Source organism: Melospiza melodia, chromosome 16 (assembly GCF_035770615.1).
Source record: "Melospiza melodia melodia isolate bMelMel2 chromosome 16, bMelMel2.pri, whole genome shotgun sequence".
Lineage (NCBI taxonomy): Eukaryota > Metazoa > Chordata > Aves > Passeriformes > Passerellidae > Melospiza > Melospiza melodia.
In genome coordinates, this window is record NC_086209.1 from 10602335 (window position 1) to 10629501 (window position 27167).

Genomic DNA, 27167 nt, shown 5'->3' on the forward strand with positions numbered 1-27167 from the left:
ATGCATATTTTTATGCTTGTAGCTGAAAGGGAGATCATTAGATGTGAGAAGGACAGGAAAAAGAATGTGCGAAAAAAATGCTCTTAAGAGAACTGCTGCTATGCAGCCTTTTAGAAGTATGGTAGTTTGGAACTCTGCAGCTAGGTGTAGTTACTTCTCTTGTTCCCTGTGTTTTCTTTGTGATATTCATTGGTTAATGAAGGAAGGAAATTTTTTTTAACCTTTAAGCTGCATCATTTGTTCAGGGCTGTGCCTTGAGCTGCTGTGGAAGGTGTTTGTAGGACAGTGGAATGAAGCATTCCTGGGTACTATAAGAGGAAGTTATGAACAGGCTGGTTACAAATGAAACCAATTTTTTTGCAAGCACTTTCCTTGAAATTCTGATTTAGTGAAGAAAATTTTCAAAAATATAGAAGACTTCTGTTAAAATGCTATTACTAGACAGGGTTAGTGTGAAAACAGCTGAGATATTTTGTATTATTAGGATCTTCTCTCTCTTTTTTTTTACAAATACCAGATGCTCAGACTTTTAATGTTGGGGGTTTTTTTTAGCTAATTTTAGAAAATCTTCTGAGAACTGAAGCGTGTTATGTACCTGTGTGCTTTAGAGCAGCCTTGAAGCATAATGAAGTGATTTCTGTGTGAGGGCACACAGTTTATCCCTTGTGCTGCTTCCTGAGAGGGACTCAGCTCAGCAGAGGGTGATTTAAAGGTCCTTCAGATTTCTGGGCTGGGGACTAGCGGAAGGAAGCGACAGCTAATAAGCTCCATCTCCTGTTGCTGTGTGTTACACCATCTGCTCCGAGTGTTTATGAGCTTCATGTTGTCCAAAAAAAAAATCACATATGAGGCAAAGTAAAAGACTCCACACTCCTAAAGCTGCAGTGCATTGTCTGCTCGTGTATTCCCTTGCACAAAAAGGGGTTCCTGGTGTGCTGTGCTTTGTTTGGCTGGCTGTGTTGCAATCACGGTGGTGTTTCTGTCTCCCAGAGAAAAACAGTGCCATGAGCAGTTCCCTGTGGCTTCCTGGACTGCAGCCTTTGCTCTGTGGGGAGGATCTGCAAAGTCTAAGGAAAGGAAAAGCAGCACTCTGGTTTAGACCCCCTCCAGATATTCTTTCTTGATTTGCCAAGTAATTGGAAATTTCTCTCCCTGGAATAACTGGGGTGAGAAAACTCTGTGTTTGTACCTTCATTTGAAATCTCACAGGGGGAATACTTTTCCTTGCCTTCATCAAATCAAAATACATGAGTGAACGCAATGTGCAGACACTTCTTTCCCCACGAGGCTGAAGTGGGTGCTCCCTTCCTAGATCACAAAGTGCTACAAAAGCTTGTAACCTGCTGTCACCATTCCTGCAACGCTGCTTCCGATCCTGTCTCAGCTGCCATCATCTCAGTGGAAAAAAAATGCCTCATATGATCAAAAATAATTTCATTCTCTTAAGTAATTCTTCTGATTTAAAAAGTGGATATCCAAGAGAGGGGGGAAAGTGAGAAAAAAAAACCTACAGAGAGGGGAAATAAAGTAGTGAAGGATCACAGTGCATTTCCAATCTCCTGCTAACAAATCTCATCTGATGAATAAAAAAAGCTTTCTCCAAATGTTATACAAGTTTAACAATCCATTTGTTGGTGCACAGATACAAACTATCTGAATTTCCATTCTCTTCTCTGAATCACCAGTTTTCCATGGTGTCAAATGCCAGAAAGCATAAAAGTAAAAACCAGAAGGGCAGAGTAATGCAGGCAGTGTAACAGGAGCCAAGGTATTTGTGGAGGACTCATCCGTGGAAGTGTTTGAGGCCGGGTTGGGTGGGCCCTGAGCCACCTGATGTGGTGAGTGCCATCCCAGGTGCCTTCCAGCCCAAACCATTCTGTGGTTCTATGAGATATGGCAACCTTTGCAGTAACCTGTGCCAAATACTGATGGAATATCTGCAGGAGAGGCTTATACTTTTGAGTTAATTGTTTGGAATTCTGTTTGTCAAAACCTGGAATTGTATCTGTTAAAAGTTCTTGCTATATTAATTGAGCCTCTTTATATAACATTTAAGAGTGTCCAAGAAGATGTCAAAAGTTAAACCAAGATAGGAGCAAGCATCAAGGCAGAGTGAGGATGTCAGGGCAGGGAGACCAGCACACAGCTCTGCCCCTGCCCCACAGTCTAGTTTAATGTTCATTCCCTTGCTGTGTCTTTCATGTCACTCTCTTTTAAACAAAGAAGAGCTGTCATTTTCTGGAACTAGAAATCTGCTTTGCTTATCTTCATTTGTAGAGCAGATGCTGAAACGAAATAACATTTCTTCCCAGGGTTTCTCATTTATGTTTCTGTCAGAAGGTTTTGTATGTCTCAAAGTAAAGAACTGTCAAGAAGTAGCTCAGTGCCTCGATGACATTGCTGCATATCTAGATAAACAGAGTGGGTGTACCCTAACCAATATAGAGCTTGAATTAGCTTTTCTCTTGAGGAAGAGGCTCAAATTCTTCTGAACTTAGGTCTTTATGTGAAATAAACTCTGAATGTGATTCAAAATCTAAGGATCCGTTTTCAAAATTTGTTTTATTGAAGACTGTTTAAAATCCTGCTGTCACTCTGTCGGAAGAGTTTGCAAGTGGATGAAGTATCTTTAGCTCAGATGGCCGAAACACCATGGAAGGAATAATGAAATGTTTAATACCAGCTGAATAATTCTTTCACTGCCCCCTACTCCCCAAGCACCAGTTACATAACAAAACATGTGACTTCTGAGTAACATTGATATAGTCACTTCCAGCTGTAACCCCAGGAAAAACATAGGAAAGTCAAATACCAAAATATAAACAGTTGCTGTGAAAGTCACCAAGAGATTATTAGAAAGCCAGCAAATTCAAATTGTAATATTAGCACTGTGACTAATCAGATGTGAATGATAAGTTTTGTAAAAAACCTATGCTTTATTCAGTATTAATGTCCTGGCATTGATGACCTGCGTTGCTACATTACTATTTGCATTACTTTAAGGAGCAGTCTTGTACCTTACACTGTTTAGTCCAGAAAAATTGCCAGAAAATGTGTTGGAAGATGTTTTTGTATACATGGAGATGCAGAACATTAAAGGAAAGGCAGAAGTCAGAAGTGTATGTGCACCTTCTTGTGAACTTTGAACAAATTTGGGGTTGTTCTTTGTAATTGGAGTCAATTACTAATAGTTTAAATAGATAAGTATTAGAAACATTGACTAATAGATGCCCCCAGAGGTATTCACCTTTGTTGCTTGCAAATGTATTAGTAATTTCCTTTTGCTGATGTTCCTTTTCTCGTTTTGTACTTGGGAACGGATTATGAAATTCATTTGTCTTTTACACTCTCTGAAAGAAAATACAGAATTCATGAAGAGTAAGGCATGGTATGAAAAAATCTTTGCATTTCAATTGAGAAAGGAAAAAAGGGAAATAGCTGAAATAGCTGCCTGTTCTTCCTGGATAAATCTTCATTTATGTGAGCATACATTGGATGATCATCACGTCAGTTACTTAGTGTAAGAATAGCAATGAAAACACAGTTTCCACCTGCATAAACAGCATTCCTCCTCCCATTGTGCCTGCAACCACATAAAGAATATTTTGGTTGTTTTAAATAGATTTAATTTCTCCTCTTGTTTATCCAAATTTTCTGAGCCAGCTCTATATTCAGTAATACTTAATGATTTCTAGTGAAAAAAGTAAAAAAAAGTAATAAATTGACTAGAGAATCTGTTTTGCATGGTGTCATTGAGCCACAGCCTAGTTTATTGTCAGAACACCCTGTACTCATGTCTGTGATGAAGGACACAGTGTGCCCTGCACCTGCCCAGTTAGCACAGGCAGAACTTTCAGCTTTGTGCTGTTTCTGCAGGTAAAGCCAAAGCTGAACACAGTAACTTAAACATCCTTACTCACTCAGAACACTGCCAGGGTGGTGTTCTGATGGGCTGATGACAGTTTGCGTTGCTTCCCCAACATTTAAACTTAGCTTGAGGAATTTTTGCAGATACTTTGGGTTTTTTATTGATTTTAAAAATTAATTTCCTAATTATTTAATTCATTAATAAATGAATCCATTAATTTTTATAGGTTTGTGGTTTTAGTCCTAGGAGATGCTCTCTGACACACGGTTTTCTATTTTGTTGTGGTCTTTCGATTAAGACTTTCTTTTCTGTGGAATTTTGCTTTGAAGATACAGGGGGAAATTGATTTTGTATGCCTGTTTATGGATAAAAGTATGAAAAACCATGTGCCTGTTTTTAATACTAATTCTATATGAAAATAGTCCTTTGCCTTTACTAGGCATGCTACTGTAAATCACAAAATAACATTTCTTCTTTAACAACAAAGGAGTACATTACAAATTATGTATTGTGCATGTGTCAATACATAACCTTGAGTAGTGTTTTGTCAGAAGTGTGTCATTAGTGGCTTTGGAAAGGAAATATCTGTAGTATTTATTTGGTTGGTTTGGTTTGCATATAGATTCTCAAGGGAGTAATTGAGCTGTTGATTCTGGGGATATGATTCTTCCTGGTAACAGTGAGAATTGTGCCTATAGGTGTGAGTTTAAGCTGATATTGTAGCAGCAATTACTTAAAAGTTTGCAGTTAATCGTTGAGTTACTGGCTATTGATCTGTAGAGTGTAGGTGTTCAGGGATGGATGCTAATAGTTTACTTTCATTTATGCTTAGGAAACTAATCTGCTTTCAGACAATTAAAAGGAAAAGCCTTACTTACAGAATCATTTGTGCATCTTTATGCCCTAGCTGCTGGATCAGACTGTTGAAGATTTCATTATTTTTAAAGTATTTCTTGGCTCCTCCCCACATTTCTCCTCCTTCGTTGGTAGCATTTGAGGACTTTTAGCACGCATTTTCTTTGGGGTTTTTGGGTGTTTGGGTTGACTGGTTGGTTGGTTTGTTTTCCCTCAGTCTGATGACATCTATTAAATCAAGAAGGAAAACAAAAAAAATTAAGTATTCTACTTCAGTCCCTGTGTAGTGGCTGTTGTGCTTTTGGGGCAGTTGCCAGGTGTTCGGCTGGCTGGAGGCTTGTGCTGCTCACAAAGAGCTTGGCAGAGACTGACTGTACCTGTAGAATTGGTTGCCTCTGAAAAATTTCATTACTCTAAAAAAGGAAGGTGTTCTCTGACAGATTTTGGAGTTATGGAGAAAAGGAAGGGCTGGCATTGGGTAGCTCAATGCTATTTACTGCTTGCAGAAATAACAGTAGTAATGTATTTCTTGGCATAAAGGTGGGCATACATTCAGGAATAAAAAAGCTATTTAGCTAATTTTCAGCTTGTATTTACAAACTATAACAGGGGGTGGCTCTGCCTGCTGCAGGCTGTGTCTCCAGTTCATGAATTCCTGGCACCCATCTGTGTGTCATCCAGCTGCACTAGACCTCGGTACAAAGTGAGCTGTGTCAGCTTTGGCCAGCTTCTGCCTAACATTATCCCAGCTCTCCAGTGAAATATTATTCAGCCTTGAATTCACCCAAGTGATGAATATTCATTTCACAGGTAATTATTGTCATCCCCGAGCGGCTCCACTCACACAGCCCAAACTTCTCACGCAACCCATCATCGCTGTCGCTGTTTTGGCAGCACAGAGCTTATGATTCCTCATGCTTTAATAATGCTCCATCATCTGTGCTATCAGATTTGGGTCAAATGACCATCATAAGGGTTAGAAAACTCTTCCTTTATGCAGTGCTTGAAGGAAATAGAGGCACCTACCACTTACCTTGTATGTGCTCTCCAAGTCCCTCACCTGAGCTAAGAGCACTGTGGCCTCAAACAAGGTGTTTGTTTTCTCGACCTTGGCGCTCCAGTTTAGATACCACTGGGATAAATTGAGTGTTCAGACATTATATTTCAGGATTATTAAGTTTTTCTCCAAGATTGTTGTTACTAAAAGACATCTCAGTCCTTAAATTGGATGTAGTAATGGCTTTATCTCAACTGTCAATTGAGTGGAATATTGTTGCTAACAAGTACCAGTATTTCAGTTTAATTTTATGATCTTTTTGGAAGACTTTATATGCGGAAAATATATTTTAATGGCTAATAAGTCCTAAAATACACAGGATGAAAATACACAAAAATACTGTTTTCTTTCTATGCTCTAAGTATTATTGCTGTCATTATTATTAAAATGAATAAAACCTCTAAATAGCTACAATTATAGTGGTGGGAGATCAGTAAGTGTCTGAACTGGTTAGAGTTCAGCAACAGATTGTTTGCAAATGAGGCGTTTACAAAACTTGATGTCTTTGACAACATGCTGCACAATTTTACAATGTTTGCATCATTATTTTTTTAAATTAGCCTCCAAACATGTTCAACAAATTTGTTCATTATCATTTCAGCAAGCTAGTCTAAGCAAGAGGACAACTGTATTAAACAGGAAAATTCTGGCTTGTGACATTTTCTGGCCAGTGTCTCTTCAGTTGTTCAGTAGGAGACCTGCTTCTCACTCAGTGTTCAGGTGTCTGTCCCAGCATCTGTCCTCTGATTCCTCATTTTGAATTGAAGAAAAACAAAGGGATGTGGGAAGGGGACAGCTGAGGTTTGTAAATACTCTTCTGAATGTGTATGTTGACAAGATAGCTCAAATAAATACCTTTTATTAGCTTGGCAAAAATAGTTCTTAGTCCTGTATTCACTTTCTCTTTAGCTGCATGGCAGGTCACTGCTCATCCTGCTTAGGTTTGAGTTACCCTCATGTTCACACCCCCTGAGTTCAAGCCCATCCTTCCCTCCTTCTCCCTCTACTTGGGAGTGCCAGCACTGGAAAATGTCTGCTCCCAGTTCAGTGCTCCGTTCCTGTGCTCTTTGGAGCAGGACTCAGGATGATTTCTCAGAGCTCTCTCTGTCTGATTAGAGTCGTCAGTGAGGATCTTGCTGTGTTTTTAGAGATCAATAGTTTAAGCTCCTACAACCAAATGTTTTGGGGCTTTTTCACTTACAACCACTTCTGGATGTGCTGCTTGCATCCTTTGCCAGTTGTCCTGATCAGCTGTGCTGTTTATTTCCCATTTGCTCTGTCACTGCTGTGTCTAATATTGGACACAGCACGAGATGGTGCAGCTCAGGAAATGGTGAAGCAGCTGGTAGGGAAATGAGACAATACTAAATGGAGAAAATGTGAAAAAAGGCAAAATCCACATGTGACTTGTACATTCTATGGGGAGCTGGTTTTTGTGAAGGCTCTTCACTCAGCATATTTGCAGGAAACAAATTTAATAGGAAAAAACAATGGAAAAGGGTTTTTAGGTGTGGTTAACACATAGAGCTGTCCATTAGAAGAAACCTTTTTACAAAGCTTCCTTTTTTCTTGATCTGAAAAAAAATCCTTGCATAACTGGATATTAGCCTGGGATTTTTTCTGATATGTTTTTTCCCTATAAAATAGTTAAACTGAAGGAAAAATTGACTATTCTGCAGACTATCACTAAGTATCTCTAAAATACAGTGTTTATTACAAAGAATATGCTATATGTGTTGAAAATGTGAAGTTTATAGTTGCATGTTTTAAGTCTTTTAGTTTTGGGGCTTTTTTCCCCCTCCTTAATATAGTGAGTGCATGTGTGAGCTGGGTTTTTTTTTCAGTAGAGGGAACAGTTGTTGCTGCAGTCCTTCCAGAACAGCCAGCAGTAGGGTTAACTGTGTTTTTACAGAATAAAACCAAAAGAATTGAGACACTGAATGCTCCTATAGCATTCCTTTTCTTAGATCTCCAGCATGACTGAGAATTGCTCAGGTGAGGGTGGCGCCATCTTCCTCTCAAAGCACCTGTCTCCTTGGCATGTATTAACCCTAAACCAAATTTATATATTGTGGTTTTTCCTGATTATCTGTGGCCTTAGTGTTTGAATTCTGCACAGATTCTCTTAGCAGTACACATAAATGTCGTTAAACATGGTTTAATACACAATTGCTCTCATTTTTGTTTGAATCTGGTGTTTTCTCTGGAGTCTCTGTTTTCAGTGCTTTCTCCCTTATGTGTCCCTTTTCTGATCATGGCTTAATTACATTTTAAGTGCCTTCTGTGTTACTGTCTCCACTGCCTCAATTAGTTCACCTCCAACTGTGTGAATATTTTAATAACCAGGCACAAAGTATTTCTGGCAATACAGAGTGTGAGCTCTGCTTATCAGCCTATGGCAAGCTTTCCTTCAGGGCATGGCAGAGTTTACAGAGGTGCTGTAGGTTAATGTGTTAGTGCCATTTGGGTTTGATTTATTTTCTTTGGGTTAGTCTCAGCTGCAGTGCAGGCTCTTAACTTTGACTCTTCCTGAGCATTGTTGATCGAGCACCTTTGCAGAGCCAAGAATTAAGGAGAGCTCATGGGCTCACAGCTGTGGAACCCAAGGTATGTTGGCTATGAAGAGAGTCACCAGTGTGCAGCTTCTGTTCCCCAAATAAAATGTCTGAAAGGCAGATGCTGGAAAACTTTAGAAGCAATTTTTTATGGGCAGTGCAATACTGTAGGTAATTTTTCCTGTGGCTTTCAATCTGTTAAGATACAAATTATTTCATATTCTGATTTTCTTTTCAGGATTTATCTGTCAAAGTTGGTAACAACTTTGAGCTCTCTCATGTTAGGTAGTCAGCCTCCCAACCATCTTTCTAAGCATTATCAATGTATATGTATCTATTTATTTGATGATGGAGGGGATTTAGTTTTAGTTGTGGCTAGTCAACACTACCTGTGATTTGCATTAGAAAGAGAAGGTGCCTGCCCACTAATTCTCAACAGCAGAAATCACATTTCAATATCAGTCAGTGCTTTGTCATTTCCCAGGTGTCAATTGTATGGCTGTGGCTTTGTGAAAGATTAAAACGCTATGTGGTTAAATCTCAGGCTAGAGGTTTCAAATTCAGGGACTAGAATAGCTACTAAAATGAGTGCCATTTAGGAGTGATTTTGTATTTTAAACAATTACAGCTCTCATTAAGAAAGGGCAGGGAAACTAAAGATGTCTAGAGCTGTAAAAATTGTAGCCAACTGCTCCTAACGATACTGGAATCATTTCACCATGTTGTGACTGTGTTCCCAAAGTTTGTGTAAGTTTTGATGCCAGATCATGGCATCTCAGCCTTGCTCAAACTTCATGACAGTATACACAGGTCTTTTGAGTTGGTCATCTTTGGAATTTCCTGATGCTTAATTATCTTTGGTGCAGCACTGGAGTGATGGTGGCACTTCCTCTTTGGGAGCTCTACATCAAATCTTGAGATGGAAAATGTTGTTGATACCACATTGTATGCTTGGGAACTGTCTTGCTGACAAAAGTGTCTCAGATTTTCATCTTTCTTTGGTAATCATGATGTGCATTTTAGGATAGTATGTGTTTTAAAAAGTACTTATTTAACTTAATTAATAATGATGTTGTGTGATAGTGATGCAAGATTACCCCAAAATTATTTTCTGGGGGCATAGAGCTGGAATGGTGCCACCACCTTCAGCTGAATTTCTTTGATGCATTTTGGTGAAATAAACCCCAATATTTTTATGTTTTGCAGCTGCAGAATGTAGTAGTCTTTATAACTTACATAACTGCCTTTAGAAATACAGTGTAGAAGAACAAATATCTGTAAATATCAGAAAATCTAAAAAAGGTCTTGTAAAAAAATTAGTTAAACAGTTGAAAAAAGTTGTTGTGATTGTATGTGTAAAAATACAACATGCAAACCCAATGATTTTCCTTCAATTGTTCAAATATTAAACTGCAGCAGAGCTGACCTTTAAGTCTGAACTGTTATTGAAATTTCTTTGGTAAACCGAGCACTTGAGGAAAGGAGGGAGCGAAAGTGGTCAGAATTATGTGAAGGCAGTTAAATCTCCCGTCTCTTGATCAGATGGAACATGTGATGACAAAGCCCTCCAGAGGTTTGGGGGGAAGAGGGGCTGTTTGAGCGGCAGGCCGTGTCCCCAGCCGGCTGATCAAACGGAACGGACGTGCCAAGTTGTCTCCATGCGCTCCCACTGATGGCAGACTGACAGCAGGACCTAATTGGATGTGAGGGGAAGTGCTGGGCAGCTTGTGCACGTGCTTCTGCTTTCCCTTTCTTCTTCCAACGTTAATCTGAAGGGTGAATTTCTTTGTCTGAATGTTGCTTAGCAGTTCAATTTAAATTGAATACACTGCTTTCATAGTATATGTTAATTTATTAAGTTCATGGCCCTCATATGTAAATTGTTGCCTAATCAGGAAAAAGAAGTGCACACACCTGCACCCCTAATCGAACGTAGGTCAGAATCAAACTGTTTAGTTGCCCCAGGTTTTATTAGGGGGCATCTTGCAGTCTGACTTGAGTTTTTTCCCAGTGGAAAAGGTGTTTACATACTAAAAAGCTGTTAGTAAATTTGTGGGGGAAGTGAAATATTTTAACAGTGAAAAATAGATTCATGGGATTTTCAAAATCTCAGAACAAAGCTAGATTTACAGATATTTTTTTGAGGCATCACCCAGTGTCTCTTGAAAGCCTCACCTAATAGATAGTTTTAAAATGCTTCATAGTCTGGTAGTCTGGCCAGCAGTCATTGCTGTGTAGGATTCTGATTCTCCTGATAAAGAGCCCTGGGCACACTGTTCTAATTTGGTCCTTCTATGAGCTGGGGATGTGCTGTTGACTGCCAAAACTGGTTCCAATTTCAGTTATTTAAAGAGAAAAAAATATAAAATTAGGTGTAGTGTTCTGCAGATGTTAGACATCCCACCAAGAATCCAATGGATGTAAATTCCACATTTGGGCTTCATTAAACAGTCCTTTTAGCTGGATGCTTGTTGGGGGTATCAGATGTCTCTTCAGGATGGGCAGCATTTGTGGGGTTGATCCCCAAGACCTGGCGAGGTTGGCTGGCAGAATGTTTGTGACTGTGCCAGCCCACCAGGCAACTCTGGGAACCTGCAGAATGGGATTTTTCAGGCTTGAATTGGACAAGGAGGGCAAGAGCCTCCTCGTGGGCACATCTCCTTGTGCCCAGGGCAGGTGTTGCTCCTGTGTTCCTTGTTCCATCTTGCTCCTTGTTTCTGGGACGGCAGCACAGCAGCAGCAGTTACTGCTCCTTGCGCACAAGCGCTGTTCTCTGGCTCCTGTTCTCACTGCACAAGGTGCTGCTGGGGACTGGCACCCCTTCCTTAAAGAGATTTTGTCTCTTTGTGCTTAGATTTCTCAGTGATACCTTCTCCCTTGCAAATACTTTTTCCTAATTTCCGGCATTTTTAACAGTTAGTTGGAAAGTGAAGAAATGGGGCTTGGTCAGTGCGGTGTGGCTGAAGCCTTTTGTTCACTTGTGCTGAAATTTCTCATTCACTGATCCCTCATTGGAACTGGCTCAGGGCATCAAAACCACCTTCCTCTGCTCCAGCCTGGCTCCCTTTGCTGCTGCCTTGCATTCATGTCACTTCAAAGTCAGATGGCTAGTAGTACCCTTGATACTCTCTTAGGCTACTTTAAAATGATATTAGAGCTTTGTAGTTTCTGGTGAAAGTTAAGGTGAGGAGCTGAGTTACTCTGATGATTCTTTTTGAGCATTGTCTGTGATCTGACTGTGATCTGCTTCAGGTCTGCTGAATGTCTCAGCAGTAAAGGAAAAGATTTCTGGTAAATGGGTGTTGATAGCAGCTCTCTAAAAGTCTTTCCACCATCCCAAAGTTCTGCACTTGCCAGGTGGTTACTCTGAGACAGTCACAATGACCTAAAGCCTAAGTGCTATGCCAGCCCACTGGCTGCATAGAATTAACTTCTGGATTTACAGCCCTGAAAATTAAATCCATTTTTAGACTTCTGGATTTTTTTGCATGTGTAGCCTTCTAAAACTAAGTCAGTGAAATTTATAAAGATACCTGCTTTGCACATCTTTTATATTTAAAAGCAGGTGCTCTTTATCTAAAGGTACTGGTTCAACTGCAATTTTTAAAACAAATAAATTTCAATATTTTAAGGAACAAACAGTGTTATTTAAAATGTATTTTATAAACCAAAATTAAAACTGTTGGTAGAAATTATTTATTATTTTCCTAACTTTGTCTCTTTTTTTATTTTTTTGGAAGTGAATAGCTGTCATGCTTAGATATCATGGGCATCTAAGACTGAGGTTTGAATTAAAGGGATTTTGGTTTTAATGTAACTGCTTTCAGAAATTACTACCAGAAGAGCATAGCAGATTTGAATTCAAGTTTGTAGGGCTAGAGCCACAGTCTGAGGGTAATTTCACTTTGAAGAATGTTGGTACTCTGTTTGCACTCTAATAATTTTGTCAGCCTTTCTTGTCTGAAGTGCATGCAGAGTTGAAAACAAGGCAGAATCCCAGCACAGCTTTGCCTGTCGAGAGCTGTGGATGCACAGGATGAGAGGGAGCAGAGCAGCGCCCCTCTGCTTCACACCCCCTGCTTCATCTGGAGGAAAACTGTTTGTGCATATGAAGCTCTTTCAAAGGGAAACTTAGTTAATCTCCTTGAGAGTTCGATTCATAGTTCTATTGCCCTTTATGAAAGTTTTAGTTATGGCTAGGTTTAATTTTGAAAATTTAATCACAAGAAGAAAGGATTCATTATCTATTGCTTCCCTCAAACACAAATGTAAATGCCAAAACTTGTAATAGAAAAATTATTATTGAGCCAAGGAACCTTTACAATACTTGAAAGAAAGTTGGAATGCTTTTCTCTTATGACAGAGTTTTTGGAAGCAGACAATATTTTTTTCTTGAAAATCCGTAACTTCTTAATAGATTATTGCATATGGAGAATGAAATTATATGTGAATGTGTTGTAAGACAAGCTTTTCCAAACTCTATTTCAACTGTAATACTAGAAGAATTCAATTTAACTGCACAAATGATATTGAAGTTCTTTCTCATCTGTGGTAACTAATTTTTTTTTATCCTCTAGTCTTTAGTAGGGTAGAGTTAGTGTGGTCATTATTTGAGAATAAGTTGGTTTCCTTTATATGAAATTTAGCTTACATTCTAATTCCTGGCATTTGCTATGGTTTTATAACTCTAAAATTCATTAAAGGAGAGATATTTATGAGTACCTGCAGTAGAAATTTCTGTTTAACAGAATCCTGTGAATGGAAGTATTTTAACTCATAAAGCCACAATTTGGCTGTAGCCAGCAATAATTCAGATCTATTTGAACTTCAAGGATTAAATTTCTAACCAATAGGATACTGAAAGTGTTTCTTCCTAAATTAAAATGAGAACTGCTGCATCCACATTGTAGCTCCGAAGATGCTTCCTTTGGCATCTTGTTAGTTGAGAAACTCTTGAAAAACAAAATCTCTAACATGAAGAATTTCAAGTGATCTCCAAAAGAATTCTCTGCTTCTGGGGACAGAGAAGGTTCATCTGTGTCCCTGTAGGATCAGGATTATTTCTGTGTAAAAATTCCTTATTTATGTTGATTTCAGTAGTAGTAAAAATAAAAATTAATATCTGAGAACTGCATGAGAATATTTTAAGGGGTTCGGTCTATTTCTGTGCTCTTATTTAAGCTTGACGAATTAGTCTGAAGAAGAGACTAGAAAGATATTTGCCATGAGGCATGGGTTGGAGCCTCATCCTCTGGTACCTCTAGGGAAGGACCTGGAGAATAAAGACTTTTTCTTCCTTATAAATTTCACAAGCCAAAGAGCTTTCTGAAAGTGCAGCCTCCTTTCCTAATCCCTCAGCTGCCTAACCTGCAAATTTCCCTCCTTAGTGTTGTAACAGACTCTGATTCCTCTTTTATTCCTCCTTTAGTTGTTGTAGCTGATATTTTTGAACTTAATATCATCTCTGCTGGTAAGTTGAGGTTAATGTAAGAAAGTAAGCTATATAAATAAGGGAATGCAAGGAAAAGCTGAAACACAGCAAAATAAAATGTACAATACAATGCATTTGTTATCAAAGTAAAAAAATTCAAATTATATAATCTGTATGGTTGTTATTTATGTGTAACATGGATATCAGTTTTTATTTATTAAGATATATGCAGCTGAGAAACAGTTCCAGGCTGTGGCAATAATGCAATTGCTGATAAACATGAAATTTATAAAACAAGTTAATAGTCAGTGTAATGGATTTTTGAAAATTAATTTATTTTCGGCTGCTTCCTCAGTGGTTTTTGTACAGATGGTAACTGGAGCTTAAATTCATTGAATTATATTGTCCTAGGAAAGATGTGGTATGCTCTCAACATGGAAAGAAGTAAGATCTTTGACTAAATGAGAAGCATATACACAAAATCATTCCAAAATATATGTAGCAGGTTGTGTTTCATGAATGCCTTTATGAAGCAGCTTAAGATCTCTGCACATTTAATTCTCAAGCCAGTAAACCACAGTTCTCAGGTGAAAAATGAGAAATTTTAAGGGCCGTTGAACACATGAAATTTAGTAGAGTGTTCAATAGCCCTCAAAATTTCTCATTTAGGAGAATGCATATGTATTGCTTCCAAAAATGAAGGCAAACTTCACTTTCCCCGTCTGATTTGCATTTTTTTCTCACCCTTCTTTCCCTCCCTCCCTCCCTCCCTCTGAGTCTCCTACACCACGAGTAGCTGCTCTGCCTTTCTGCTTGTTTGGCAGCACACGAAATGCACCTGCAGATCAAAGCACTGCACTAAGTTCAGTGGGAAAAAATACCCACCAGGTTGTGGTGTAACACTGAAATCCCAACCCATGAATAGAAGTGCATCTTTGGGGTATTTTTCCCTTGCATTCCCCATATTATTCCCTCAGACACAAGTATAAACATGACTCTGTTCAGGTTAATGTGTATTATTTGCCTTTTTTTCCTTATTCTCCTCCCCAGACTCTGATATTTCCAGTGTTTTCAAAAACTCAGTCTGAAAGAGGACACTAGGCCAAAATCAGTATCATGGATTTCAAATTCAAAGACTGATATTTTCTCCTTGCCTTTGAGCTACTTAATCTCTTTTATAATTTTATATTTCCAGAAAGAATAATTTGTGTTTTTTTCATCCAGAGAATTGATTTTGTGTGTGTTTGAGCAGGGAGCATTCTCAGAGTAAGAATCACCTGATACCAAGAATCAAGAATAAAATTAATTTGTGAATCAGTGATGTTTAAAGACTTTCACAATCAATAAATTGCAATTGCTTAATTATATGATGGGGTTCATAAAAGGCACGTAATTGCAAGATGTCAAACTGTTTCAGTTTATAAATAAATTACATTTTTCTGTAAGCTCTTTCTCTAGTTGAACACATAGGTCAATTAAGTAATTTAAATTAATAGTTATCATTCTGTTGATAAGTAGAATATTTTTCCATAAGGGAATAGGAGGACTGGAAAGTTCTTCATGGCCATCACTATTTATACTCTAGTTTTATGTTTCTTCTAGCTTCTTTGTTTGGATCATTTTTTCTTTATTTTAAATATTTATTGAAATAAATATTTACTTATACTCATGGTTACTTGGTGGAAATTAGCAGAATTCTTGGCAAATGGCAACAGTGAGGAGATTCCACAAGTCCTGCAAGTCCAAATTTTGCAGAATTACTAGGTTGGAGAGAAGGGCCTGAGTGGTCTTTCATGGGGGTAATTTTGTTATATTTTTTAACCTGTGCTAGAAACACTAAAAGAGTTGCAGAAAGAGTAGCTGGCACACAGTTACTCCTGACCATACAATGGAAGATGCACTGGGATAACTAAATTGATACCACAGTAAATAAACCCTTCATGAGTTACCTGGTATTTTCAGTAACTTTGTGAGCAAAGCTGGAGCTGTGTTAGCACTGCCTGGTCAGCTGCCCAGTTCCTGAAACAGCAGAGGCACTGCTCTCCAGCTTCTCTTTAACTGCTTATCTCTTAAGATTTTTTTTTTAATAGAAAATTGTATTTAGTAGTAGAAAGAAAGGGGTCTGTTAATTGCAATGCTGATTTTTTTTTTTAAACAACTCTTCTTTCCTTTTATTGCTCATTAGATATTTCATATTTCTACATGCTTTACTTTTTTGAAAAAGCTAATTAGTATCAATGTGAGATAAAATACTTGTTTTTTAATGGTTGTGTTACAGCAGGCTCTGTGAGGGTCCACAATTGAAAATCCTTTCATCATCTTCATAACTACCACTTTTTCTTTCCTGTCCTCTGTTCATGCAAAACCTTGAATTTTGTATTAATGTTCTCTCATTTCTCTTGTGACTATGTCTTTGTGGTAACACTGAATCTATCATAAATCTGCTTGAACTTTATCTCCTCGTGGAAATATGTAGTATTTTAGGTAAAAAGGTTAGATATGCAGACTAAAAGCAGCCACTTCTGCCATTGTAAAAGCTTTTCAGAAAACTCTTCCTGTGGGAGTTAAAATCCTGCAAAGGCTTGTATACTTAAGAAATAGACTATTAAGGCAATAGATTGTGTTATACTTGAGTTGAACATGAGTTAGAGTATAAAAAGAAAAAAAAGGAATTAACATATAGACTGAAGGGTAAATTCTGTCCTTCTTAAAAATGTGTAATCTAATTAGCATTTTGTGGGATTTACTGGGATGAGTATTCCCTGTGGCATATGCAAATGCAAACAGGGGGAAGATGGGCTCCAGGCTGCTGATGGCAGACATCTGCCTGGAGGGACAGCCATGTAAAAAATCCTGCATCCTTGTCCCCTGAGGACCTGGCATCAGCTGAGGTGATTCTTGGGGTTATAGTAAGATTTTTAATTATGGGGAAGTTCCTCAGATGGTGAAAATAAGCAAAGATCTCTTCTAAAGGGGAAGAAGAATCAGATGTTTTTTCCTTAAATCCCACCTGCTGTAAGGTAGACAAAGTTCAAATGCTAAACATTCCCTATGCAATTGCTTCCAAGTATTTTGGCAGTTTTAGCCATCTCCATCAAACTTTGGAGTCAGCCTCAGTGCATTTGAGAGACTTGGAGGGACAGGGCTTGTGAAGGCACATCCCAGCTTCTCAAGGATAGGGCTGAGAACACGTCCTCCTCCTGTGAACAAGAGGAAAGGACCAGAGTGGTGCTGGAGCACTTGGGATCATCCCCACTCCTGTCTTGCTGCTCCAAAGGGAGCAGGAGCAGTGGTGGCTGCTGCTGCAGGATGCAGCCACACCAGGCAAGACAGGGTGACCTTCCATGACTCCTATGGGAAAGTGAGGCCATGGCCATGCTTTTCTGCTGGCTGCCTGCCTTCTTCCCTTGCCCTCCACAAATAAGGGTGCCTTTCCCTCAGCTCAAAGCCAAGACCTTCAGGAATTTTTGGATGGCAAAAGAAAGATATATAGAGACAGATGAATTACAATTTCCTCAGGTGGTTCAATTTATGTCTTAGCATTTGGTTTGTTGGTTTCGGTTGATACCTTCAAGAAAATAAAAGGGCTTTTTGTTATTTCAGCGAGAGTGATTAAAATCAGAATCATTCCTCTCAGTAGCTGGTAAGTGGATTAGTTTGGCAAATTAAAGCTTTGGTTAGGATGACAGTAGAAAAGAGTATTTGTCCTTAGTCTTAAACAATGACTCTTGTCTCTAATGTTTCCTTTCTAGAAACTGAAATACTGTATGCATATTTGATATTGTATTTAGTCTCTCAAGATGGCATCCCAGGTCTGATGTTCAATTAGGAAGTGCAGTTTTGTAATCCTTATTTAATTAGAACTCCCTGTCATAGTCCCTGTGAGTTGCATTTGTAATTGGATTCTCACAAGTGAGAATATGCAGAGGCTACCTCAAAGGGGAGTTGCAATTTGCTGATGTGTGTTACTTACCTGTAGTTCTTCGAGAATGTTTCCTCTGCATATTCACATTATGGGTCCTGTCCACCTTCTGTTTGTCCTTGGATTTCTGCTGCCCAGCAGCTGCTGTGTTCAGTAAGAATAACTTGTAGCACTGTACAGCTCTCAAATCTCAGATGGCTTGGTGTCATGAGATGGCCCTTGTACAGTCCTAGTAGCCACTGCTCTTCTAGGAAGCTCCTGTAGGCCACCAGCACTGGAGAACCCAAACCCACTGGTGTGAATATGCAAGGACAGCACTCTCAAAGAGCAAGCCAATGGTAAGTACGCTTTCTTTGTCTTCCACCATAAACCAAGTACTTTAAATGTTATTTTTTAACTTCTGTATTGGGAAATTTGCTACACTTTCCCTAGGATAAAAACATACTGAGATTAATTTAGAGCTGTTGCCTTCCTGGCAGAACGTGAGAAAGTGTCTGTGTTTGCAGATGCTCACTTCAGTTGTAAATTGATGTGCAGCTATCAGTGTGTGGGTGTGCACATGTTTGAGCTATAATGCATATTTCTATCAGACAAAAAGGCACGATTACAGTGCAGCACTATATATTTTCCTATATATTCTTCTAGTTGTATTACCTTTAGAGTAGATTAGATAGCAGAGTGAGTCACTGACCAAAAAAAAGTCTTCTAATAGTGTGAACAATGTTAATTCTCAAAACAAATTCTCCAAGAGAAGATCAAAGTTATATTGCTTTTCACTGCTACATTTTTTTCCGAACTTTTGTTTTTTCCAGACATGGAATTCTGTGAGACTCCCCATATCCTGTGCTCTGGCTACCAGACTGACCTGCACGGTGTGGCTGAGCACAGTTACCCTCTGGAGGTGGGCTCGGATGTGGACACTGAGACTGAAGGAGGAGCATCCCCGGAGCACGCCCTGAGGATGTGGATGAGGGGCATCAAATCAGAGCACAGCTCCTGCCTGTCCAGCCGGGCAAACTCAGCTCTGTCCCTCACTGACACTGACCATGAGAGGAAGTCTGATGGGGAGAATGGTAATAAAGAAATGCGTCTCATGTACTCAATAGTAGGAGTAATTTATTCAAAACTTTCTTTTCCTACTTCTCTTATTTTCCTTCTTTCTTATTTTCTCTTTTATTTTCTTTCTCTCTTCTCCCTTCCTTCCTAGATCCCTGTACTGTATGTAAGATAAAGGGGTTGTTTGCTGTGTGTATTGTATATGTAGTTTAGACAGAAAATAAGAGAAAAAAATGAAACAGTGGTTTTGTTAAAACATAATTTCTCTAAAGACTAATAACTTCCCCACATTCTTCATTTTTATGTTGTAAGATATTTATCATTTGAATTTGGTGGCCTATGAATTAGGTTCTAAAATATATATATATGTACATCTATATCATGTTTGCATACAGTTGCTCCTGTGGCTTCTGGGTATAATTTTAAGGCTCTTCAGCCAGATGACTTGAGAAAGACAACCTGCAGTCTAAATTCTCTGTTTACCTCTAATCTTGTGCTGCACCTGGAGATGTGACTTCATCAGTAGGACAGACTGAACAGGTCTTTGTTGTGTCTCAGTTCTGTATTTCTCTGCATATAGAGAGTGGGCTTGTGAGTCACATGGGCTTGTTTTTTGTGTATCTGTGATTTCTAAATATTCAGTCTCATTCAGGATTTTTTTACTCATTTGCTTTTCTTACAATTAAATGTGTCACAGAAGGAAAAAAATGTGTATTTAATTAAAGTAATGTGAGGAATTGGTATTCTTTTATCTCTGCATTAAAATTGATTAAAATTTACTCTGCTTCCTTACAAAGTATAGTAAGTAAACAAATTTATCATGCTTAAGATCAACAAGCTTAGCTGATATTTTAATTTCTGTGTTTAATAGCTGCATGTTATAGGTCTAGATGTCATTAAATATTGACACTTCACTGTTGACAGCAACATATTTTAGTGCATCTGTAGTCATAAGGTTAATACAACTGATTCAGTATAAATAGCATTTCTATACTTACATGTTTGAATTTATCAAACATGAAGCTCATAATTATATAATTTCACCTGGATGTCTGCCAGTACCAATGATAATGTCCAATATAGGCTCAAAAACATTGCATTATCTGCTTGAGGTTAAAAATGAGATTTTAGTGCACAGCTTGTTTCTAATTAAATATTCCATTGAGGATTAAGCATTGTGGGCCACCACATTTTATTGTGTTGGTGGAATCAGTCAATTCTCAGATGTCACCCCATTTCCAGTGTGCAATGGCTGCCTGTCTTCCAGCTTCTGTGGGACCCCTCCTCTGTGAGGTGTTTGCTGCATAGGGAGGTTTTGTTTGGCCTTGAGGGGGAATTGTGTTTGTGTTTTCCTGGAGACACCGGGGTTTAGGTGGTGGCTGAAAGAGTTGAATCTGGTCTGCCTGGCATTGGTTGGCCCTTAACTGTGAAAATGATTGAAAGGGAATGCTACATGGAAGGAATGTGTATATTTGTGCCATTTAGACTAAAAAATGCACATTTCTCTTGTAAGGTGCTGGGAAGCAGAAGTCTTGAAAGCAAATAAATCATCTAAGTGAGTTCTGTATTTCAGTCTGGAGTGCAGTGGTGCAGCTGGGTATTGATGATATTTTGCTTAGTAGTACATGTACCACTAAATAAGTAATGTGTAGATGAAAATTACTGTAAGTAGTGCACCTGCATCATCGTGCACAGATGTAGCAAGAATTATGGGTTAGGTGTTGTTAAGATAGGGACACATAGCATTGTGCTTCCCCACCAAAGAATGCTTTCCTCTAAAGATTTGTCTCTGGGAAGGGTTTTAATCCATTTAAACTGGTGTAGATAGTCTTTTTGCATGTGGCTTTAATATTTCATTTTTTGTAAGCCTTATAACAGTTTTTAAATCAGGGATTCATGTTTGGAGTGCTTGACTAAATGGTTGGGAGAGGAAAGTGAGGGCGAGAGCAAGTTGGAAGAGAGAGAAACTGAAAGCACAGGTTCACTTGAACTCTGTAGAAGTCTCCAGGCAGGGCCAACTGCACAGGTCTCAGTGCTTCCTGTGCTCTTGAGTCATTATAATAATTACAGTCTTGAAAGTTAAAGTCTGAATAAATTTGAACACTGCAGTTCAAGCTATATTTGTTTATATTAGCTGTTGTTTCACAGGTAAGTTCATAGCCAAGATTCCTGGTCCAGAGAGCAGTGTGTTTTTCATCTGGGCTGGCACTCAGCAACAAAGCACTCTTTGAATACAGAAGTTCATAAATCTCTACTTAAATTATGTCACAGATGGCACATCTTCCTGTTTCTATGCAGTCCTGTGTGCCAGGGGCTTTATCAGAGAGCCACGAGTGCTGCATTTATCCTTGTCAGTTTCTGCCATGGAAATGTATTTTTTTGTGCCTGCCAGTAACTGTTCTGGTGTGAAAATGCATAAGATCTGTTGCATGGAAGTACATGAAATATTAGTTACCATGATACTTCCTAATTTCTGTTAAAGTATTTAGAAATTCTGGATTTCAAGGGGTTTACCAAATGGTATGTGAATGCAGCTATTTGGAACTGGAGTAAAATTAATGAGAAAGGCATCGTTGTTGCATGATTTGAAAAAACATTGTAATTGTTGTCCATCTTTTGAAAGGGTCAGTAGGGTTTCAGGTTTGGGTTTATTTTTTTTCTTCCTCTATGAACACAGTTTTTGCTACAAAAACAGGACAGGTCTTTTTGTGGTAATACTGGGACAATTAATTGTGTGGCCTCCAGTAGATGTGTTTTCAAGGCAGTTTTCTGCTTTGCATTGATCTGGAGCTAATATACTTTGTAAAAACTTCTTCTTTTTAGCTATTTCTTGACATTCTCCTATTCATTCTTAGCTCTAGCTTGAAGTTCCCTGGCACAGGATATATACTTCTCTGTTCATTGTGGGTAGCCCAATTTGAGAATTTATTTAAGGCTTGTTTTCCTTAGTAGACACACCGACTCTGTCATAATCGCTGTTAAAACACACTCTGGTTGTTTTGGCAGCATTAAACAGATTGTATAAAACACCAACGTTCCCATTCATTGTTGTCAAGTTAATGGCAACTAATAATAGCCCATTAGGGCACAGACTGCCTTCAGCTTTGCCTGAGGCTAAGCAAATATATATTGACTGCACAGAATGAATGACCAATTTCTTGGGGACCATTGCTTATCTCTGGTATAATGTAAATAGCTCCATTTAAACACAGTGTTACTCTATGGTATATGAATGTAGAGTTCAGACAGCAACACCACAGAATAACCATATCAAAAATAGTTCCTTTATTCCATTGAAGACTGCACTTGCCTTCAGTTCACTGATACAATGGTATCTGTCACTGCAGTGTGTCAGAACATAAAATTCAGTGCTTTCATCTGCCAGATTACTGAGCTGGCAAATTTATTTATTTATTTGTTTGTTTGTTTTTCTGGAGTATGTGGTCAAGAAGAGAATACAAACGTGATCTACAGAAAGCATGATCTCCAGATATATTCCTAAAATTACATGGTTTGACACAGATCTGCCTCCCACACTAGGTAGTGTATTAAAAGGCAGCCCACAGTCCATTTTGTGTCCATATAACCTTTCTCATTGCTGTTCATTCAATTCTTATGTTTGCCTTTACAGGACATCTGTGCAGCTGTGACACAATGAATTTGACCTCAAGTACATTTATGCCATGCCATAATCCATTTTGAGCCACATTTAGCACATCTGCACAGCCATCAACTCTTTTACTTTTAGCTGCTACCTCTCAGCTGAGAGCTAGTGTGGAACTTCAGCCATTCCTACAATAACACAATTTTTAACCTCTTTTATTTTGTCAGATTGCTTTGATGTACTTTTAAGTCGGACTTGTTTGGCTCATCCTGACATCTACTTAGATTTTTTTATGCAATTAGTTACTCTTTCTCTACACCACAGTGACAACCAGTAGGAGAGTACAGGATTCCCAGTGCTGGAGAAGTGTCCTGTGCAATGCAGACTCATCTTGGATCCAGATTTCTGCTCAGTTTCTTTGGCTGAATTATTTTATGACAACTGGGTATTAGCTCTAGTTCACAATGACGACTTTGAGATTTGTAGGCAAGAAATTAAGGTTTTAGTACAGGCTGCAATACCACTGGTCATGCAATGTAGCATTAGAGTGCTTGTGAGATCTGGTATGGGGACTTTTTAATAACATTCTTGTCTTGTTAAAAGCAAAGCAAGAGAGGGAAAAAACAGCTGTGGAAAAATGTAATTTTTCCTTTTTGCCCACCATAAAGTGTTGGGAAAATTCTTTCTTAACATGAGTATCAGATGCTATTTGAAACAGTGCTTCTAATAATAACAAACACTTTAAACAGCAGGCTGCAAAGATGGGGTAATGGTATTAGCCATATTTTAATAAGTAGATGTAGTAGAGACTTTAGTAGGTTACAGATCAAAGCTAAGTTTAATGAGCTAGAAACATGTAAGATTATTCTTGTGTAATTCATTTAAGTATTTGTTTTATAGCCTGGGAGCAGTGATCCATTTAACAGAGCTTTTGACTGTCTCTAAATCTCTGGGGATTTTTCATTTTGATTGCTGGGCAGATGGGTGACTTTTGGACAAGTCACCTTAGTTCTTTGCACTTCATATTCAGAATCCCTACAGTATCTGTTAAAGGGATAAAGATACTTAATTAGTAAAGGAAATGCTACAATGGCTGATGCTATATGAGAAGCACAGCTTTGAGAATGCTGTAGCTATGCAGCCATGGGGAGGATTTAGCTAAGGACAAGGCTCTGATTTAATTTATGGTGTGTGACAATAGACCTACTGTGAATTCACACCTGTTTAAATTAGGCTTGGATCTGGCTCTTCATAAAAGTCTTGTGTTCAATGTAAGAAAGTGACAGCATTGTGATTAATGTTGCTGTTATTTACTGTTATTTTGTAAACAGCTCAGGCATTAAGCTGATCTCTGGCTTTCTCATTTCTCCAGGAAATTATTACCAACAGCTACATTACAATAGCAATACATGCTCTGAGAAGTGGGCATGTGGCTGCCTCTCTATGCAGGATTGTGTTTCTAATAATGATGGCTGAAGTGTATCCATTAGCTCCTGTCCTGTCACTTTCTATTTACAGTGGTGCAATTAAGAAATTGAATTACTAATTTGCTAGTAGACCCATTAGGTTAAATATGTGTAAGTAGCCTTGAAAATATAAAGGTAAATATTGGCCTTAATCCCATTCCCTTTGTGTCATAATATTTTTCTCTTTGATCCTTGTATGCTTTATTTTGCCTTTTTGTTGTGGTTTGGATTCCATTCTGTTTGTACACTCCTGCCTATCTTTTAAGGCACCTAATAGATTAAGGCAACCTCATCAATAAAATGCAAAACCCCTCATGGTGAAATTCCTTCTGTAGCTTGCTGTAGCTTGTCAGATATTTGATTTATGATACTTTCAGATATTTGACAGAAAAGGGCTGCTTACCTTCCCTTAATGAAAGACCTCTGTTGCCTTTGTTGTGAGGGGTTTTTTGATCTTTTAGTGTTTACATGGTGTTTATGTTGGTTTCTTCTGCTGTTGTTTCAAAGGCAGCTCCTCAGAGTGAAAGGAGGGATGTGAGCCCCTGCAGTAACTCAGCAATGTCTTTTGGGGAGCATTGGCATATCCACTGCCAGGGGAGCTGCTCTGCTGCAGTTGTTCAGAGTGTAAGAAGCTTTTGTTGACCTTAGAGTGGTTCCTCTGGAAATGTTACTGTCTCAAAGGCAGCGTGTAAGTTATCCAAATTGCCTTGGATAAGTGCGAGATGCTTCTGAAAGCACTGCAGCATCACCTCAGCTGCAATATCATGCAAGTCTTGAGCTTGTGCCCCAGTATTTAAACCATTTCTGAAATTGTTTATCTATGGAAATTCAGCTAATGACTTTTTTGTCAGTATTGTGGGGGAAATTCTGCCTTTTAAAATTACCATCTTTATTACTTTTTCTGACTAACAAGGGCATTGCATCTGCATGTCTGCTATTTTAATCTTTACAATTTTCATGTGGTCTATAAAAATCATTACACGGTGTTAAAACATTCCCTTTTTTGTGGTTCTCCTTTAAGGACAATGAATGCTAATTTAAAGACAAATATCAATATTTAGCATCTTAGATTAAATATAATGAAACAGTGTCTAGAATGTAGCAGGAATACTTTCTATATTCCAGAATCTAAATTACCTTTTCCCACAGCATAGTAAAAATTATCAGTCCATTTGCAGGAGGTTGTATAAATTTTTTTTCCCTGAATCTTTTTTCTTTCATGGTGGGTGAGGTGGGGAGGGAGGAAGGCTTGAGGAGAAAAGTCTGATTTTTTTTTTTTCCAGAAATCAGTAAATTTGCATTAGAGCTCAGGAAAAAATCTCTTGGCTTTCCTCCCCTGTGTGATACAGCAAGTATAGTGGATGTGCCTTGAGGAGCCAGCAGCAATATAAATTATAACTCCTTTCATTTAAATCCTTTTTATTTTCTCAGTATTCTGGGTATGAATGCAAAGGAAAATTATCTCCAGAAATACTTCACAGTGCAAAAATACTTCGCAGTGATTCTGCAATTGTTGGGACCTCAGTTTATTTTGGCTACCACTGCGGGGAAAACTGAGATGGGGTAGACAGATAAGTGTCTGCTTTCTGTCAGGGTGCTGCAGTGCAGGAGGGTGAGGATTGTCTGACTTCTCATTTCACAATCTTTATGAGGCCAGGCAAACACTGAACAAAATACTTTTTCTCTTGTTGAGCATTTACTGTGAATTCTACAGGAGGCCATCTCTGGACAAATGTGTTGCTGGGAACAGTTCCATTCTGAACAGTCAGCATGTCTGTCCTGATGTTTTATTTATGTTGTTTTATTAAGTTTACAGTGTTATTTATTTCTCATCTCTTTTGGTTAAATTTTTAAATGTTTTAGGAGATCAGCAGTCTGATTTACAGAAACAACCTACAGTCATATTTTGTATGTATGTCCTTTGGAATCATTTTGTTTAGTTTTGTAGTTATTTTGAAATGTAATCAATTTTCCTTATATGTCTTAAAATGTGGATATTTCTACCAGTTGGAACCTGGTTTTCTTTAAAGTTTTGGACGTTTTGCTTAAAGCTGAAATTTGAATATCATTAGTGGAAAATAAAGCTAAGGAAAAACTTGTGAACTCTGATCATGTAAGATTACATTTAAGGCTGCTAGATAAATGAGATCAAGTTACTCTCATTTGGTTCCTTATACTGGCAGCCAGCATGGTTTTAAATACAAAAAGAACTGGGGCTTTTGTAACTCCCCACAATGAGTTACAAATGAGCAAAATGAGTTACAGCTGCCACATCACAGAATGGTTTGGGTTAGCGGTGACGTTGAAGATCATCTTGTTCCAGCCCTGCCATGGGCAGGGACACCTTCCACTGTCCCAGGCTGCTCCCAGCCCTGTCCAGCCTGGCCTTGGGCACCTCCAGGGCCTCACCACCCTCACAGGGAAATAATTCTTCCCAATATCCCCTCAAACCCACCCTCTGTCAATTTAAAGCCATTCTCTCCTGTCCTATCATTCCATGCCCTCTCCATCTCTCTTGTTGCCCTTTTAGGTACTGGGACGTGCTCTGAGATCCCCCCAGAACCTTCTCTTCTCCAGCCCGAGCCTGTCTCCTTAGCTCCAGCTCTCTGAGCATCCTTGTGGCCTCCCCCTGACTTGCCCAAACTGTAATACCATAAGGGAAATAAAAAGGCATCCAGCAAATGAGTGCAGGATGGATACAGAAGTGACAAATACTGACAAATTACCATTTTAGAGTCTAGCAAGGTTTAATGTAAATATTATTTTTTTCTTGATGATATGAGATCTTAGAATTTATTGTTGTCTCATGGGTGAGAAAAGTTGTTCATTCTTCCTTTCCAACCTTTTTTAATTTTTACACATTTAATTCATTGTGTTTTAAATTACATGAGAAAGTATTATCTTACATTTTCAAATTTGTTAGTATTTCATTTCCTCCTGGGCTTGGGAGTAAGATGAAGATCAGCATAAATCTGTATTATTCAGGGTTAGGAATATTAGCATATCTCACAAAAGTCTCACAAAAGGAGACTATTAATAGTAGCAAGTAGCTTTCATCTAGGAGAAACATAGTGACTGCTTCATCTGGAAGAAACACAGTGGCCCATGGCTGCAGTCTTCTAAAATTGAAACCTAGACTAAATGTGTTAGCTGATTTCTAATTTCTGCAATAGAAAATAGGTTAAGAATGAGAAGCTGTATAGGAAATTTGAGTTGATTTTCATTTCACCGGATTTGAATGCTGCTTCTTTCAACTTGCTTTTATATAAATGGCTTACAAAATAAAATTCAGCATTTTCTATATTAATTTTGTTTATTTAATCTTATCTAGCTTTATACCCTCACTCTATACT

General features: G+C 38.4%; 1 protein-coding gene across 5 annotated transcripts in view; it reads left to right on the forward strand.

Moving 5' to 3' along the window:
* TENM1 (teneurin transmembrane protein 1) overlaps window positions 1-27167 on the forward strand; it is a 770840-nt gene that overhangs the window by 545721 nt on the left and 197952 nt on the right. For 4 of the 5 annotated variants that reach the window (XM_063170577.1, XM_063170580.1, XM_063170579.1 and 1 more), the window contains one exon: window positions 18501-18761. The exons of the other annotated variant lie outside the window; for it this stretch is intronic. In XM_063170577.1, coding sequence (XP_063026647.1) covers window positions 18501-18761 — 261 coding nt within the window. The remainder of the gene's footprint in view (window positions 1-18500; window positions 18762-27167) is intronic. 5 annotated transcript variants of the gene reach the window in all.